This window comes from Aedes albopictus, chromosome 1 (assembly GCF_035046485.1).
Source record: "Aedes albopictus strain Foshan chromosome 1, AalbF5, whole genome shotgun sequence".
NCBI lineage: Eukaryota > Metazoa > Arthropoda > Insecta > Diptera > Culicidae > Aedes > Aedes albopictus.
The window spans coordinates 138,148,922-138,167,785 of NC_085136.1; the positions used below are offsets into that span (position 1 = coordinate 138,148,922).

General features: G+C 43.8%; 2 protein-coding genes across 7 annotated transcripts in view; one reads left to right on the forward strand and one right to left on the reverse strand.

Moving 5' to 3' along the window:
• Nucleotides 1-13,495, forward strand: part of LOC109432363 (uncharacterized) — an 80,660-nt gene extending 67,165 nt beyond the window's left edge. For all 6 annotated transcript variants that reach the window (XM_062845449.1, XM_062845454.1, XM_062845450.1 and 3 more), the window contains exons 4-5: nt 9,965-10,212; nt 10,283-13,495. In XM_062845449.1, the coding sequence (XP_062701433.1) occupies nt 9,965-10,212; nt 10,283-11,906 (1,872 nt within the window). In that variant the 3' untranslated portion in view covers nt 11,907-13,495. The remainder of the gene's footprint in view (nt 1-9,964; nt 10,213-10,282) is intronic.
• On the reverse strand, nt 977-9,958 carry LOC134285186 (uncharacterized). The gene is made up of 3 exons (XM_062845459.1): nt 7,385-9,958; nt 4,979-7,152; nt 977-2,726 (listed from the first exon to the last, which is right to left on the reverse strand). The coding sequence occupies exons 2-3, from the start codon at nt 6,584-6,586 to the stop codon at nt 2,466-2,468; spliced, it is 1,869 nt and encodes a 622-aa protein (XP_062701443.1). The 5' UTR covers nt 6,587-7,152; nt 7,385-9,958; the 3' UTR covers nt 977-2,465.
• Nucleotides 13,496-18,864: the final 5,369 nt, after the last annotated feature.

The following is an 18,864-nucleotide window of genomic DNA, read 5'->3' on the forward strand; positions in this document are numbered from 1 at the left end:
AACTTCTGCAAGCAGCACAGCACGACGAGTATGGTCAAGAGGTAGAACTTCTACGGAAGGGTAAGTCTTTGCAATCCAAACACATTCTTTCTCCGTTGCATCCCTTTCTGGACGTTGATGGCACTATGCGTGTGGGCGGCCGTCTGCAAAACTCGGCCCTGCCATACGATATGATGCACCCCATCATTTTGCCACCAAGGCATCGAGTTACGGAGCTACTAGTGCGTGATCTACACCTGCGAGACCTACATGCTGGGTCGGCTCTTCTGACATCAACACTTCGTCAACAGTACTGGATAATTGGCTGCCAAACGGTCGTTCGAAAGGTAGTACACGATGCGTACGTCTCAAAGGAAAAACGGCTGGTCAGCTGATGGGCAACCTACCACCGGCTAGAGTGCTGGCCACACGAGCATTTTCACATGTTGGCGTGGATTATGCTGGGCCTGTTATGCTGAAGGCAGCGTGCGTTCGAGGAGTGAAAACCACCAAAGGATACCTCGCGGTATTTGTGTGTCTATCGACCCGTGCGATGCACCTGGAAGTGGCAAGTGACCTTTCATCCGATACTTTCCTTGGAGCTCTGAAGCGATTCATATCACGCCGTGGTTATCCTGTGGATATCCGATCGGACAACGGGACCAACTTCGTTGGTGCCGATCGTAATCTACGAGAGTACATGGAGCAAATTCTGGCCAACAGCAAGGATGCAAGCCGCTATCTGTCGAACCTAGGAATCAGCTGGGTTTTCAATCCCCCTTCGGCGCCGCACATGGGCGGTATTTGGGAGGCCGCAGTGCGTAGTGTGAAGAAGCATCTCGTGGCTGAACTTGGAGAATCGGCCATCACGTTCGAGCATCTGTCAACACTGTTGTGCCAAATTGAGTCGTGCCTCAACTCACGACCATTGTGTCCGCTGTCCAGCGATCCCGACAGTGCTGAGGCCTTGACGCCAGGTCATTTTTTGATCGGCCAGCCCATCAACTTGGTTCCTGAGCCCAGCATGAAGCATTTGCCAGCCAACCGATTGGACCAATGGCAAGAGATTCAGCAGCAAACTGAACGTGTGTGGAATAGATGGAAGGACGAATATCTTGCAAGTCTTCAACCTCGCAGCAAGTGGCGTACTGCTCAACCCAATCTCGACGTAGGCCAATTGGTGTTGGTGAAGAATGATAACGCCCCGCCGGCGCAGTGGGAACTAGCACGCGTGGAGAAGGTCCATCCAGACTCTTCGGGAACCGTTCGAGTGGTTACATTGCGCCGAGGTTCAACTGTATACCAGAGACCGATTCATAAGCTTTGTGTACTTCCGTTTGATTGATGCCCCTTCGTGGCCTCAAGGCGGGGAGGATGTTCCGGCATCGCAGCGCCCCTCGCACGAATGCCGTATTATTTTCTGCAGTGTTTACTTTTGTTAGTTTATTATTTCCACTGGGACTAAAAAAGCGCGGCAACCCGCTAGAAAGAAAAGAATTAGTTTAGTTTGTAGTTCGTCATCAACGCAATAAAACGTTTTGTATCGCTTTTCCGAAGTCGCGTGTGAGTTTTTATTCCCGGAAAATCCGCAGTCCAAGGCCAAAATCAAGTGGAATCCTACAGTCCATTCCATGTCGAAACACAGAAGAAGAAATGTTGTAATAAAAGATATCAAAAAATTAGAGGGATGTTATTTTTGTAACTCAAGTGAAAATACTTGAGAAGAGCCTATTTTTTCTAGAAAATCATCAATATCTTTTGAACGAAATGACGTAGTAACATTCTCAGCGCACGAAAATGTGTGGTTTTTAAAGCTCTTAAAGTGGTTCTTAGACAACTTTGATGAGAAATTTGAAACACGCCTTGGTTTGGCGGTCACACACTACTACTACCTGCGTTTTCGACTTCTTCCTCTTCCGCTCTACTTTAGTCCAAGGGTGTTCCTCCCCTTGGTTCGCCTTACTCTGTGGTTGCTGAGGGCCTACCAATGAACGCAACCCCCATGTTCCCTTCAAGCCGGGACGGGCCAGCCTTTTCAGGCCCACCCTTCTCAGCTTTCCGGGACACCTGGCTGGGGTGCGACTTGCCGGCATTATTGCGGACCTTCGGGGTTGTTATATACGATAACTAATTATAATAAAAACTCGACCGATAAAGATTTATGTGAAATAAATAATTTGGGAAGAAACTCTTTTTTTGAAAGGAAGTAAAATACGTTAGATACGTTCCGACTCCGTCTCATGCAACGGCTCATGCTAGACTGAGCTAGCTCTTTATTGATGGACTCTCAGTCTCTTTTCAGATGCGTTACTGGATAACATATCGATATATAGTTCAGATTAGGGTGGACACTATAGTTCTCCCTTCTTAAGAAAAGACAATAATCAAATAAATTTCAGAATGAACATTTCAATAATTCAAAGCACTTCAAACATTCGATATCAAAACTCGTTGACGATGGTAATTTAGCTCCAGCAAGTTGATGCCTAGCTATGTCGGGCTGCTCTCGAGCGGGTGTTGATGGGACTTCGGACGAGCTTGGCCTTCTTCCTTTCGTGTATGCGATCAGATGTCGGTTCTTCCGGAAATCCATAGAAATCGTCATCATCCTCGATTGAGTCCCTTCTACGTTTATTCATCGCGTTGGCAGTGACTGGGAAGTGGACCACTGTTCGGTTTCGCTTGGATTCGTGAACAGCCTTCAGTTGTCGTCTATGTGCATTCGTCTTATGCTTACCGATCAGAATCTGGAAAATATTATCAGACATTCTTTTTATAAATACGGCCTCCAACCATCTCGGGAATTTGTTGACATTTTCATAAAATAGCTTATCCCCTGCCACCAGCTTATCTAAACCATCTTGAGGCATTTTAGAAACCGTTCCTAGTTCCTCCTCTTCTGGTAAGGAACTTTGCTCGGTATCTCTCAAATAATGTTTGTACGTTTTCTTTGGATTAATCAAATCCAGTAACATTTTTGGCTGGTATGAAAGAACTCTTTCAGAAGGAAATTCGCCATCTGCACCAATACAACTATTTCTATAGTTAATCAGAAATAAATTTAGTTTATCGTCAACGTCTAATGACTTTGTTTTACTGTCAAGTAGAAACTTTTTTAGTGCCTCTTTAGCCACCCTCACCATCCTCTCTGCTTGGCCATTACTGGCTGGATGGTAAGGAGGACTTTTCAATACTTTAATACCGTGATTTTCCAGGAATCCAACAAATTCATGCGAGTTAAATGGCGGTCCTCCGTCGGTGACCACCACATCCGGTAGACCAAACCTCGCAAACATTGTGGCAAATTTCTTATTTACAATTCTCGCCGTCGTACCAGAACGCATCCAATCAATTTCTAGCCACTTCGTATGGCTGTCTACAATTAAAAGAAAGTTGTTTCCCTCTAGATAGAAGAAGTCCGCGTGTAGACGACTAAAAGGACGAGTAGTGGCAATCCAAGAACCAGTTGCTTCTGGCTTCTTGATTACTTCCATCTTAGCACAGCTTGAACAAGATTTTACAAAGTCTTCTATATCTGATGTTAATCCTGACCAATACACTGTTCTCCTAGCTAGCGTTTTCATTTTAACCATGCCTTGATGGTTCGTGTGCAACAATTTTAACACACCTTCTCTCAGGCAATAAGGAATTATTACTTTGTCTTCCACCATTAACACGTTATCCACTAGCTCAAGTTTTGTTTTTTGTGCATGAAAATCTCTAAATTGTGGAGAAACAACTTTTGGCCATCCAAATGTAACAAATTTTATTATTTCAGTCAAATACTTGTCCGATTGAGTTTCCTTGGAAACTAATGCCAGATCTAAAGGTAGATCATTGGAAAAATTTAAACTTTTGATGTACTCTTGATCCAAACTACTAGGTATTTTTTGTTCAAGTGGAAATCTACTACAGAAGTCTGCATTTCCTAATTTACTCCCAGGACGGTACTCAATCACAAAATCGTAAATTGAAAGCTCCATAACGTAACGTTGTAACCTTGTGACAAATATGGAATTCCGGCCATCTCTTCCAAAAATACCTATTAGAGGCTTGTGGTCAGTAAAAACCTTGAATTGTTGGCCAAAAAGAAACTTATGGAATTTTTTTATGACACATACCAAAGCCAAAGCTTCTAGATGCAATATCGGGTACTTTTTTTGCGCCGCATTCAAAGAAAATGAAGTGAAACATATTGGACGTTCAGCCCCATTTTCTGTTTGTGCTAAGACACCCCCTAAACCATAAGTGCAAGCATCCGTAACCACGATCAAAGGTTTTTTTGGATTGTAGAAGGCAAGAATATTTGCATTTATTAAATTTTGTTTGCTTTCTTTAAAGGCATCGTCACATTCTTTTGTCCATTCAAAGCGAATATCTTTCCTTAGAAGGTTGTATAAACATTTTAGCTTTCTGGAGATATTTGGCACAAATTTATTGTAATAATTTATTAAACCAAGATATGCTTTCAATTCGGTCACGTTTTCCGGTATTTTAGCTTTTACAATAGTAGATATTTTGTCTGGTGAAGGAAGTAATCCGTCTTCTGTAATCAAATGTCCCAAATATTGCAAAGAGTTAACGAAAAATTTACACTTTTTAAAATTAACATGAATGTTTGCATTAGAGAGCCTTTCAAGAACTTTTTCTAATTTGTCCATACATTCTTTAAATGTCTTGCCAGCTATGAGCACGTCATCAAGGTAACAACACACCCCATCCAGTCCTTTGAGGACCTGGTCCATAACTTGCTGGAACACAGCCGCGCTGGAACTAGCTCCTTGAGGCAATCGGTTATAACAGTAGAGTCCTTTAATTGTGTTTATAACTACATATTTTTTGAACGTTGAGATAATTGCAGCTGCGTGTATGCACCAGCCAAATCGAGAGAGCAAAACACTTTACAACCAGCTAGAGATGCAAAAATGTCTTCAGCCAGAGGAAGAGGATAAGTATTTGGAATCAAACTTTTATTTAAGGACACTTTACAGTCAATTACCATTCTAACATCTCCATCCTTCTTCATCACAGCTATGACTGGAGAAGCCCACTCGCTAGCTTGAATGGGTGTAATTACTCCCTGGTTCTCCAGCATGTTTAGATGTTCCAAAAATTTATCCTTAATTTTAAATGGCACCTGGTACGCCTTTTTGAAGATTGGCTGTTCTGATTTCAAGGTAAGCTCCGCTTCAAAACCTGCAATTGGCTCAGTAAAGTCTTTATTGAACACTTTGGAGTATCTTTGTTTAATCGTACTTAAAACCTGTTCGGTGTCTTTGGTGTCATCTAAACTGTTTACTGAGCGAGGTTGCATGAAATGGTCCTTCCAATTTGGATAGAACACCTTCATCCAATCTCTGCCAAGAAGCGGTGTGAAATCTCTAGACGTATTAAGAACAATCAATCTTCTCTCAGCGCTAATACCATTCAAAATTACTCCAACTGAAATCTCTCCAACCACGGCAATTTTGGATCCATTCACGACAACAAGTGTTTTATCGCATTTGGAAATCGGGATAGATGAGAAGTTTTGTCTGTATAACATTTCACTAATAACTGCTACCGCTGAGCCCGTATCCACTTCCATAGCCAGCTTTATGCCCTCAACCAACACATCGACCAAACATGCTTCTGTAACCTTGTTTATGCGCCGAATCATCATGCAGCTAATATCCGAATCTTCTTCAGTGGTATCATTAACGCGTATCCTGTCAAACTTATCGCTGACCGAAGTTTCCGCGATTTCCTCTTTTTCGACGAAATTAACTGTTTTTCCACGATTATTGTTTTGCAAAAAATAACAATTTTTGCGGATATGACCCTTGCGCTTACAATAGTTACAAACCGCACTAGTATGGAAATTCTTAAACCGATTTTCACGATTATCTTGCTGGTAGTCACCAGTCCACTCGCGAGTACGATTTCTGTACCGGTCATTCCTACCACGCTCATTGCTCCTACTGCGATCACGACTCCAACTGCGATTGCGAACTCTGTCCCTGTCTCTTTCACGGTCACTGTCGCTGAACTTTCTGCCTAGCCGCTGTTTAACCGAAAGCACTTTGCTAGATTCACCGTAGTCGTCCATATGCTCTGCTCTGTTTTCTGCTTTCTCACTACTGATAATAGTTTTTTCTACCGTTTCCAAATTTACCTCATCGTCCATAAGCAATTTCTTCCTTAACTCTTTATCTCGTAGGCCAATTATCAAACGATCACGAATAGCTTCGTCTTTGAATTCCCTGAAGTTACAATTTTCGGCAAGTAATTTAACCGCTAATACGAAATTCTCAGCTGACTCATTCGATCTCTGCAAACGGTTGTAAAATTCGTAACGATTCATTAAAGCCGGCTCAACTTTATCCAGACGAGCCTTTAGTTTTTTAATCATCTCATCGTAAGGTATTTCACTAACTTCCTTTTTTGGGAAAATCAACTTGACCTCGTCAAAAACTTCATCTCCACTTACGGAAATAAACCATGACTGTTTAGTCTCAGCTGACACTTTATTAAGCTTGCATAATATCTCAAAACGCTCCACATAATTTGCAAACGATTTATGCCGTTGGTACTGGTCAATAGACCCAATCATACCAGGCGTAGACATTACGATGATTGCGGTAGCTATCGAATCAAAAACAAAAAAACACGTTACTCACTATTGCAGCAGATCAATCTCACCGTGTACACAGGCTTGTATATCTCACCAGCTAACACTCGTCGCTCGTCTCCACAACTTCACTGGCAGCATGCACTTCTAGCTCGTAACTGCTTCACACGTTCAAGCTTCAACGACCAGGCACAGCAGTCGTTTACTTCGGTACAGTCCGAAACTAGGGTCATAAAGGTTCACAGCCACAGCGATATGCTTCTCACAACGGATCGATTGGAATGTGAGAAGTGAGTTTGGTCTTCACTCTGCAAGTTTTCACTCCGCGAGACCTACAGCAATTGCACTCCCCTTGCCTGGGTCTCTAATTTTCTCTCGAGTGATCACAACCAACACCAACTCAGCAACCAATACCCCAACAACAACAGCAGCAGCAGTAACTCACGCCTATCCTCTAGGTTTTCGAGCAGTTCTTGCCTCTCACACGGATTTTGATTTTCTCCGAGATGCTGTGGAATACAGAGACGATCCGTGGACAATAGTGCTTTGTCCCGAATAGAAGACTGTGAAATAGAAGAAATTAAAAGTAAAATGGTGATTCAAGTACGATATTATAATGAAATTCAATTCGCTTTTCTCAATTTTATATTGATTATTCGTAGAAAATTCTTCTTTTAAAATGACTCAACAGGTACTCTAATTGCTTCTTTTATCAAAACAATTCTCAAGTAAAACCTGTCTGTCGTTTTACAAGCTTCTCGAGTTGCTAGGCTCGAAAAAGCTCTAAGTACTTACGCTGACTCACGCTGGAAGTACCTTCCGTTTGAGCTACCTGCACTTATCGCGATCACTTTTAGTCCAGTTTTCCGTCGTCGCCACTGTTATATACGATAACTAATTATAATAAAAACTCGACCGATAAAGATTTATGTGAAATAAATAATTTGGGAAGAAACTCTTTTTTTGAAAGGAAGTAAAATACGTTAGATACGTTCCGACTCCGTCTCATGCAACGGCTCATGCTAGACTGAGCTAGCTCTTTATTGATGGACTCTCAGTCTCTTTTCAGATGCGTTACTGGATAACATATCGATATATAGTTCAGATTAGGGTGGACACTATAGGGGTTAGTATTCGCCTGGCCTCCCGGGAACCGCCAGACAGCTCGTCACCTGACGGCTGCCTTACCCGTTTCTGCGAGTGCTTGTCACGAAGAGTCGCATCCGCCATACTTTTTGGACTTCCTGTGAAAGCGAAGGCCTTCTTCTCGGTAGACATCATTTCACAGGTTCCGCCGCTGCTGCAGTCTTCACGAGTCTCACGTGTACCTGCTCGTCCATCGACTTACAAAGTCGCAACAGAGTCGTTTTCAGGTCCTTACTTATGTTGGACATAGTGGACGCAAAGTCGATGATCTTGCTAAGCTGCTGCTCAGTTACCTCGATTGCGGGCAGTCCTTTTCTGTTTTGGTCGACGGCCCTCAATAACTACGCTCCACCCATTATCTCCACGGGCTGGCTTGCCGGGGTGTGAACCGGAGCTCCCACGCTTGAGCTGCGTACGCAGCTTCCCGCACCTAACTCCTCACTTCTCCTTACCGGCAGTGATGGAAAACAGTGAGGAATGCAGCTGAACAGACAAACGCAAAGCTATCCTACTCGTGAACAACAGAAGCCAGAATATATTCGCACTTCCTTCACTCGCGAGCTAAAAAAGCTGGTTGCACTCGTGATTGATTCGCGAAGCAGCTCTGAACATGTTTCAATTTTGTGAAAAAACAAATTTACACGGTCGGCAGATTTACTTTTCAGGAACAATAAAGCACAAAACACTACTATCTGATGGATAATTACTTGTTTTGCTTTTAAAATCGTACTAAAATGCAATTCGCGCATCTCCACTTGTTCTTCGCGAATAAAAATTCATGAGTGTTTTTGTTTTTGTTTTGCTTCATACTCATGAAGCAAGCGGGTGCGAATAAACTCACACACGGCTTACTCTCGGCACCGTGAGTAATCTGTTTGTTGGTTTAACACTCGCGAGTTGATTCACGATGAGAGTGTTTCCATCTCTGCTTACCGGAGACCTCATCAACCCCCTCCTTTGCGGGGTGGGGGTTGGCATCACCACTACCGCTACTTCCTACTTGAGGGACGCAATACTGTGGAAGGTGCCCATGTACCCCACAGGCTCCGTTAACGATCGGGCATCTTTTTCACCGGGTCTGTGTCATTTGGCATGAAGTCATTTGACATAAGGCCGTTTGGCATAAAGTCATTTGGCATAACGGTCAGTTATCGTTGGTGTGTTCGACTGTTTTACGAAACTGTTTTGTGGTGGCTTGTCAGTCTTGACGAAAGCAATGGTGATCGTTTGCGAAGTAGGTTCTAAATTCCGGAGTGCTAATTTTCGGAACGAGTTTCCCCCGATAGGGCATCCAATTTGGCTGCGATTGTGCGGGAAAATTCGAACCAAATCGACAGTTACAGGTTCTACCGAACCACACTGGACGAGAACACTGTAACTATTGAGTCCCTGAAGAAGGTCCCAAACGGACCGAAACGTCGGACAAAATAACATAAATAGTGTTTTATTTTTGTCAAGACTGACAAGCCACCACAAAACAGTAACGGTCAGTTGGCATAATGAACACTTGGCATAATAAAGAAGGGTGCATTTCGGTTATGTCAAATGTCCATTATGCCAAATTACCATTATGCCAAATATCTTTATGCCAAACGACCTTATGCCAAATATCCCGCTCCCTTCTTAGCCGGCGACTACGCGGCTGACTCGCAAGGGGAGAGGGTTCGTTAGGCCTCGGGACTGTAATCCGTGCTGCCGCCTGGTAGCTCCTAATCTGATGGCTGCCTCACACACAATCTGAGTAGACTTCACGGGTTCTGCCGCAGCCGCAGTTTCCATGAGTTTCTCATGGTCTTGCTTGGTTACCGTCATTGACTTTCGAAGCCTCAGCAGGGCTTGCGTTGCGTGAGGTTGCGTTACGTAATTTGTGTATAACTTCTCTAAAAAAATGGAATAAGGCCAGTGGCGTCTCGTAACCTAACTTTCACCTGTTCAACGACCCTAAAACTTGTATTTGCGGAGAGTACAGGACCAGGATCAAATCGAAAATGGACGGAAACGACTATTCTCGTCATTTTCTACAAATTACAAACCAATTTGTTAAGAAAAGTCAAGAATTTACCATCGTTGAACAGGTAGATTTGAGGTTAGGGAATCGCCACTGAATAAGGCACGATCACGGTAGAAGAAGAAAACTTTTGGGAAGATGCTTTCTAGAGGAGAAAGCTTCCTCCTGCTGATGCCGCTGAAGCTTCAAACCTATTTAACCTCTCTCATCTAACCTTCCAGCTGTATCCGGTTCACGAGAACATCCCAATCTACCCGAGTTCGTACGATTTGTCCACGGCGCAGGAGTGCTGGAACCTGAGCAACCGCCATTCCAATGCGCACAACACCAACAGCAGTAGCAGCAGCCACGCCAGCAACCACAATCATCCGCACATGGCAGGACCATCGTCATCCAGTTCCAACATGGCGTCTTCGGGGCACCATCTAGGACCACACGCGTCGTATCACCAATCGCACGGCATGAGTTTGTGAGTTTCAATTGAATAAATTTTGTTGATGTGATATGTTGTGCTAACTATTTTTTAAACGTTCCCACAGCCAATTCGCTCAGCATGGTGAAAATCGAACTGATCTGGAAGAGCAAATAGACGACAAATCGAAAATTCGGTTAGACTACGGCATCAGTTGTGTGGGTGGTAACTATGGAAGCATGGGTCCCAGTGGTAGCGGTAGCGGCGCACTGAACGATGACGCCAGTCGAAAGTTGGTAAAAATCCGTACTTATCGCTGTACAGAGTGTCCGAAATCGTTTGCGACACTGAAACAACGGCGCACCCATATTCTGTCGGAGCATGAGACCGACTTGAAGGTGAATGTTTTAGGGGCGACAGGTTCGGCCACGGTGACATCCGGCGCGTCGTCTTCGACTGTGACGTCGGCTTCGGCGCTTGGGTTCTTTTCTAGTCCGGCAACTACGTCGGCTGGGGAGGGATGTAGCACTTCGTTGCTGAATAAGAAAATAAAGATTGAACCACAGCCGGTCCTGATGAGTTACAGTTCATTGAAGCAGGAGCTGGAGCAGAAGCAGGAAGGCGGGGAAATTGCTGGACCAGCAACTGTGGTGGCGGGTAGTAGTGGAGGGAACGGAGAAATACGTCGAAAACGTACGTATGTTTGTGGCACGTGTAAGCATGAATTCGATAGATTTAAATTGTTTAATGCTCATCTGATGGTACATCCGGCTGAATGTTATACTTGCGGAAGAAGTTTCAAACATTGGCCGAACTTTGCACTGCACATCAAGAGGCACTTGGGTATCAAAGACCATCAATGTAGGTTATGTGGGAAGAAGTTCGTTATCAAGCAGAAACTTATCGAACACATGAGAGTTCACACTGGAAAGGCGCCGATCAAGTGCCCCGACTGTGACCAGCACTTCCGTCGGTTTTCGAATTTGGCACAGCACCGGAATCGGCACCACTTGAATAAGGTTCCTTCGAAGAAAGATTTTGTCTGCCACTGCGGTGAGGTGTTCCAATCGAAAGCCAAAATGGAGTGGCACAAGGAAATCCACGAAAACAAGCCAAAAAGTTGTCCCTTCTGTCGGGAGAAATTCATCCACAAGAACAGCTTGACCAGACACATCCGTTTGTCCCACACGGAAAAGTACGTGAAACTTGAAACGGCAACGGAAATGTGCACCCTTTGCAATCAACCGTACATCAAGACCAGCATGAAGCGTCACATGGAAACGCACAACACCAACGAGCGGATGGCTTTCTCCTGCACGATATGCAACAAAGTGTTCAGCACCAACTGGAACCTAAAGCAGCACCGATGGACGCATGCCAATCCGACGCTTAAACCGTTCCAGTGCAATATGTGTTCGAGTGGGTTCGTTCGGGAGGCTGACTATATCACCCACATGAACGCCCACAAATCCATACGTCCGTACACGTGCAACCACTGCGGATGTCAGTTTATTCGCAAGTATAACTGGATCCGGCACACCCGGGAGCACGAAACGGACAAGAACTACACGTGCGAGATTTGCGGCCGGAAGTTCCACCGGAAGTACTACCTAACCGAGCACAAGCGGATACACACCGGGGAGCGACCGTTCTCGTGCAACATTTGTGGCAAAACTTCGTCGACCAAGACGAACCACAACAAGCACATCAAGATCCACCACGCCCGGGACCCATTGACGGCGGAAGGCTAAGCTGATCAATTACCCCCGGCCCGGGGCGATAAGTGTTCGTGTTTGGAATATCGCGTTGAAATGCCGTACTACTACATTTATTATTGTCGACGCAAGTTTGACCACAAATAGTTCTTGATTTGTTTTTAAGTTTCGGGAATTAATTGACTGCTAGCAAACATGATTATGAATGAAGTTACTTTTAAACACGATGATTTGTTTCCACTTATTATCGGAAAAAATGTGCTATCAAAACATTGAACACCTATCGGTTGCTGCTCCAAACATTGATTGGTTTGTTGACATTGACTAGCTTGTATATTTTATGTCTGATGCAATTATCATCAATCTAAATTTACCCATTTATTGTGTTGATGTGCTTAGTTCCCTGTCCACCGTGTGTGGTTATATTCGCATTATTGGTCAGGTGTTTGTCGTAGTACTGCTCCTACCTTTCGATCACCACACTACCGTCTATCATGATGCTCCAATCTTTTTCACACAAATTGGCTCGCTAACTACATACATGTTTCATTGAAATTCTGATAAATGTTCCATGACTCTACTTTCTTACTGGAACCTGCCTAGCTTCAGATAAAGACTAAACGACAATGTACTTCGTTTTGCTGGTGTTGTAGGGCCAATTCTTGATGTTTCACTTTTGAAATGCACATATGATTGTTGCATGGCTCGACGACCGATTGCGATGATATCGATCAGTTTCGTCTAAAAACCGTGTTAGTATCTGTCAAAACTTCTTCATTTTCACTTAATCAAACGCCTCTTTGAAATCAATAAACAGATGTGTCTAAACCTGAGAGTCTAAACTGATAGGAACAGATAGGAACTGAAGAGCGATTTTTTTTTCGATCAATGTAGCTGTAGAAAACATGTAGAATAGCAATATTAACCTACAAATCGACATTTAAGTTTTGATAGCATATTTTTCTCGATAAAAGTAGCAACTTAAAAATCGTGTTATTGTTTTGAGCAATATTGTTTTGCCTTGTTTTGTATGGTTGCTCCTCCAGCTAGGTGCAACCATCTCAAAAAGAAATTAGTTATATTGGTACAATGAAAGGTTTTCTTTCCCACGGTAGACGACGATATGAAATCAAAAATAGACAAAATAGTGTATAACATTATTTATTTTAGCATAAAATTCGTTTTACTAAATAATTACGGTACGCATTCTGCAAAAGTAATGCCTGATCATAGTAAGGAGAATAAATATAAACAAAGAACTGATTTGCTAACACAGAATTTTAGGATGATAGCTTCAGACTTCAGAATACATTGATCTTTTATTACGGTGGTAAACGTAAGTCTCCGCGCGTTTTAAGGTGGTTTGATTTGGTTTAGTGACATGGAAAAAAAATAAAACATTCGTCGATGGTCCGCAGTAACCTGCTATAATTTCGTTCAGTAAAAGCTGATGTCAGCTTGTGCAATAATTATTACAAAAAAATTCTGCGAATTTATACCTAGTTAATACGACATTTTACAAATCCTACAATACAGCAAAAAAAAAAACACTAAACAAGTCACCGATAGGAAACATTCAATTCCGAAATAATAAAAGTTTCGTATTATTCTATCAAACAAATAAACATATCTGAGTGCGGATCATTTGAAAGAAATAATCCTTCGTCTATTTGTGGTGTTTGTTTAACCTTCCGTAACTTTGCAGCCGTTTGCAGCCTACGGAACTTCAGCTGGCTTCGCAGACCAAAAACGGTCCGAATCGCAGCTGCAATCCGTCTTTTCAACTCGCGGGTAACATCATTATCGCACGGTACTAGAGTACCAAGATGAAATAAATTCGTCCACAACATTAAACTTTTCAGCACCTAGTACCACTTCGTCACCACTACCACGGCGGAACCGACGTTGACACCCACCAGCTCTCCTTATCGCTCCTTCCAGCAGTAAGTTCGAAAGAGCATCGCCCTGCTTCAGCCCATCTAAGGTTACGAACGATGACGAAATTTCATCCGCCACCCGAACACTGGATTTCGAACCGTCAAGCATCGCACGAATCAGTCTAATCAGCTTCGTCGGAAAACCATATTCGATCATAATCTGCCATAACTCGTGTCTCTTCACTGAATTCTATGCCGCCTTGAAATCGATAAACTGATGATGGGTCTGCAAGTTGTACTCCCGAAATTTATCGAGAAACTGCCGCAGGGTGAACATGATCCGTCGTTGATTGGCCCTCATGAAAACCCGCATGGTATTCGCCGGCGAAGGACTCCTCAATCGGCCTCAGCCTGCTAAACAGAATTCCGGGCAAAATTTTGAACGCTGAATTGAAAAGTGTTATTCCTCTGTAATTCGCGCACTCCAGTCGATGCTCTTTTTTGTATAGAGGGCAAATGAGACCGTCCAACCAACTAGCAGGCAGTTCTTTCGCTTCCCATATATTCAATGTAATACCATAGACTAATTTCAAGACCTCGATGTACCAAAGAAAACCATTAAATTTTCTGTGTTCTGTCCGGTACCCAATAAATATTCATTACCGTGTATTTTTTCCGTGTAAATTGCCTTTTGTGTAAATTATATTTAACGTGTTAAACCGATCTGACAGCTCTGACAATAAGGGACTAAACATAAATTACGTAAAGTGGGTATCGAGGATTGTTCACAATCTGCGAACTTGACGGCAAAAAAAATCACGACCATGACGCCGCTGGTAATACGGTGTAAGAGTTGATACAGCTGCTCACTACCGTGCTTGATAAGCTCCACCGGGAGTTCGTCCTTCCCAGCAGCCTTATTGTTCTTTAGCCCTCTAATGCCTGTCTTGACCCCGTCTAGCGTTGGAGGTTCCATAGCTTGTCCATCTTCGTCGATTCGAATTCTGTCTGTCGCTCTTCCATTTCCACCGTTCAACAACTCCTCGAAGTGCTCTCTCCACCTGGCAGCCACCATTGTTTTGTCTGTCAGCAAGTTTCCTTCACGATCGTTGCACATGACGGGAGAAGGCGCTGTTTTTCTCCGCACGCCATTGACAGTTTCGTAAAACCTCCGCATATCATTCTGCTCCATACTTTCTTGCGCCTGAGCAATCACATTTTCCTCATGGTATTTTCTTCTTTCTGCGGCGTTTTTCGGCTGCTCTCGCTTCCCTATATGTATCACTCCCTGCTCTGCCGGGTCCCAGACACCAGCATCCGGCGTCTGGCGACATTTTTCTCGTCCGTTACCCTCTGACACTCCTCGCCGAAGCACCCGTTCCTAGGTCGTCTTTCAGCAGTGCCTATTAGTGTGGGTCATCGGAGTCGTTTTCTCAGATCAAAGCTTTTTTGGTTCCGTTTAGGGTCCTGAGTATCTGTGCAAAATTTGAGCACGATCGGTTGCGTCTACACTTTGCGCATTGCAATTGAAATTTGCATGGGATTTTGTATGGGAAAACATACTTTTTTTACATTTTTGTCATAAGTTGAAAAAGTTTGTCTGAAACTTTTTAACCGATACTGTCATTTTACAGCCTAGGATGTTCTGAAAAACTTTGTAAAAGAACACAAAGCGATCCGATGCTTGTGAAAATAGTTATAACCAACGAACCGCATGCATGTGTTTAAGTTTTAACATGTAAAGGAATAACAATAGCAACAAAATCATGCTGTTTCGCCAAGCAATGCCAACGCTATAACTTTTTTCATAAGCATCAGATCACTTCGCGGTCTTCGACAAAGTTTTTCAGGACACCCTAGGCTATGTTTTCACTTTATCGGTTACATGGTTTTAGATAAATTCGAGACAGATGACACCTAGGGAGAGATAGAGGAGCGAAGGAACATCAAAGCCGAGATAGAGCGAGCGAAATCACGAAGAGCCAAAGCCGTAGCCCGTTAGCGCTGTTCGGCTCCCGATGCGGAAGTGAAACACTCATGTAAAGAGCGTTAGCGGACTTCCTACAGCTTCCTTTCTTCGACCAAAAGCAAATAACGGCGACATTCGTTACCTCTACGATATCTCGCGTCGTCTTAGTGGGACTAAGATGAATGCTATGATCCTAAGGATGCTCCTTAACCATCACTGTAGCAATGCTCATCAGTAGCGCCTACTTTGCACGCAAATGGCAGCTCGAATGCCACTAATGTGAGGGCAAGTATGAGGAACTTCAGAGGATCAACCATTGGCTCTGATCGCTATAGATATTTATCACTGTCAGTAAGAAATTCTTACTAAGAATCGAGGATGCTGGATCATTCACGAATACGGATTCCCGGATAAACTTATACGATTGGTCAAAGCGACGATTGATCGAGTGATGTGCAAAGTTCGAGAATCCGGGACACTCTCGAATCCCTTCGAATCTCACAGAGGGTTACGGCAAGGTGATGATCTTAGGCCGTATGAATAAAGTTGAGTAAATACTCTTCACTAAAACTATGTGAAGCCGCGTGAAGCGAACAATGACGAGATTGTGTGCTTGTTCGGACACGTCGGTTGTGGTTAATATTGAGCGATCACTTGACGTGAGTGATCTATTGTTTGCTTCCCGCGTGAAGCGAACAATGGCGAGATCGGGTGCTTATTCGAACACGTCGGTTGCTAATCTAATCTAATCTCACACTAACGCAGCCATTACTTGAATGCATCCTGGAAAATGAAGACTTTTGAAGTCTATCATTTTTCTTGTCTAACGGCCAGGCCAACTGCGCAGCATGTACCGCAGAGAAGATTTCAAGGGATAAAACGATTTCAACATAGTCAATATTTGAAAACATTCTACACCTTGAAATCGAGGGGAAAGATGGAAGCGTGGACCTCCCGTACCAAACGCTTCCAGATAACGATATAGATATTTATTGCTTATTCGAACACGTCGGTTGCGGTAAATATTGAGTGATCACTTGACGTGAGTGATCTATTGTTTGCTTCCCGCGTAAAGCGAACAATGACGAGATTGTGTGCTTGTTCGGACCCGTCGGATGTGGTAAATATTGAGCGATCACTCACGCCATCTTTTGTTTGCTTCCCGCGTGAAGCGAACAATGGCGAGATCGGGTGTTTATTCGGACACGTCGGTTGTGGTAAATATTGAGCGATCACTCAACGTGTTCGATTGTCTGCTTTCCGCGTAAAACGAACAATGTCACGGCGGCCAGCATGGCGAACAAACATCAAAAGGTCATATTACTTATCAAAGTGAATCCTGACCCAACGATACCTTCCCTAATAACAAACACTCCTTCCTGCAGCCTTTGGTGGAGTCGCAGCGGTAAACGCGGTCCTTCACTTAACAAAGGTTGGTACTTACTAATATTCCTTCCCTCTCCCAACCTGACTGCAAGGACGTGGCCGGCACCGTTATTGTACTGTAAAAGAGAATCTCTGAAGCGTGCACAGTGAGAATGTTGACCACTCCCAGTCAATTATTCAGTTGATTCGGCCCCCTATCATTGCGCCGAACTGCCCTCGGTCGAGCTTATCGTTTCACTCATCTCGATATGCCTGCGTTGGTGTTAGTGAGATCATCGTCCGTCAAATGACAACTGTGGTCGCGTCGAGCGGTCGGGCTTGTTTTGTTTTGTTGAGGGCGGCGTAAGTTTATTTGTCAACGGTTTTTTTTGCCGTACTGTTTCCTTATCCTACCCAGAAAAAGTGAAAAAATTGTGAAATTGTTCAAATTTTTATAAGAAATTCAGCACAATTGTAGCTGAATCGCTTTTAAGATCAACCACCAAGGAATTTAGCACTCCTGACGATGGAACTCCACCCGCCAGAGAGGCCGACGATAAAAATAGCAACAGCGCCGGGCGAGTCAACGGTCTGCCGTCGTCATCCACTCCTCCGGTTTCGTGTAAGCCTGCAACCCGTACCTAATTGATCCACCAGTTCCAGTTCTAAGAGGGGACCGTGGAAAACTACTGCCGTAACAATCAAAGCACTCCTCCGGTTTCGTGTAAGCCTGCAACCCGTACCTAATTGATCCACCAGTTCCAGTTCTAAGAGGGGACCGTGGAAAACTACTGCCGTAACAATCAAAGCACTCCTGACGACGGAATTACACCCACCCAGGGAGGGCGAGGATGAAAATAGCAGCAGCGCCGAGCGAGCAAACCGTCCGCCGTCGTCAAATACTGCTCCGGTTTCGTGTAATCCTGCAACCCGTGATTGCTTTGTTACTTGCTCGCGCACAAGATGTCGGATGCAGTGAAATAACGTGACGCGACGACAACGTAGAGGAATCCGGAAACTTTCTTGGATGTCCCCTGAAGGGTGATGCGAGGCTATGCTGCTGTTGACCAATTGTAAGTAGGTAACTATTTTTGAGGTTATTTTTTCCGTTTGACAAATAAAATTCTCGGGATGATTTTGTGCATCCACTTAGGCAAAAATGTCTTCACCATTCGTAACCCGCGTGGTCGGCTTTTTTCAACGTGTTGTACAAAATACAACAGCGTGTCTACGGGTTAAGACCGGTATTATGATAAATCTCATAACAAGGCTGTTTCGAAAAAGATATCTTATGAATCTTGTTCCTCGACAATTAAACTTCTTTTTCATACGAAATGCTTAAGGAAATCAAAACTCAAGTCTAAATTTCATGAGACAAACTAATCCCAGGCAGGGTTGGCATTCCGTACTGAAAATGTGTACAGTGCAGCTCATTTTCATATTAAAACCGTGCACACTTGCACTGACACTGAGGAGCATGTCATCCCTGATCCCAGGTTAAAATGCACACTAGATTCGGTATTATGAGCAAGGCAAACAATGCACGACTACATTCAGCTCATATTGAGACTGTAATTCCAAGTAGGTAGTGCCTTGGGGCAAGACACTGTGCTGGAGAGTACATTTTCCTTCACAAAGTTGCTCAGAATTTCTCCGGATTGCTCCCGTTTTTGCTTGGGTGTTGCCTGATTCATCGCAAAATCAAAACAATATTGCCCGATATCCCGCTTTTCTTGCAGTTTTAGGGGTGTTTTTCAACGAATTTCGTCGATCATTGGTGAAA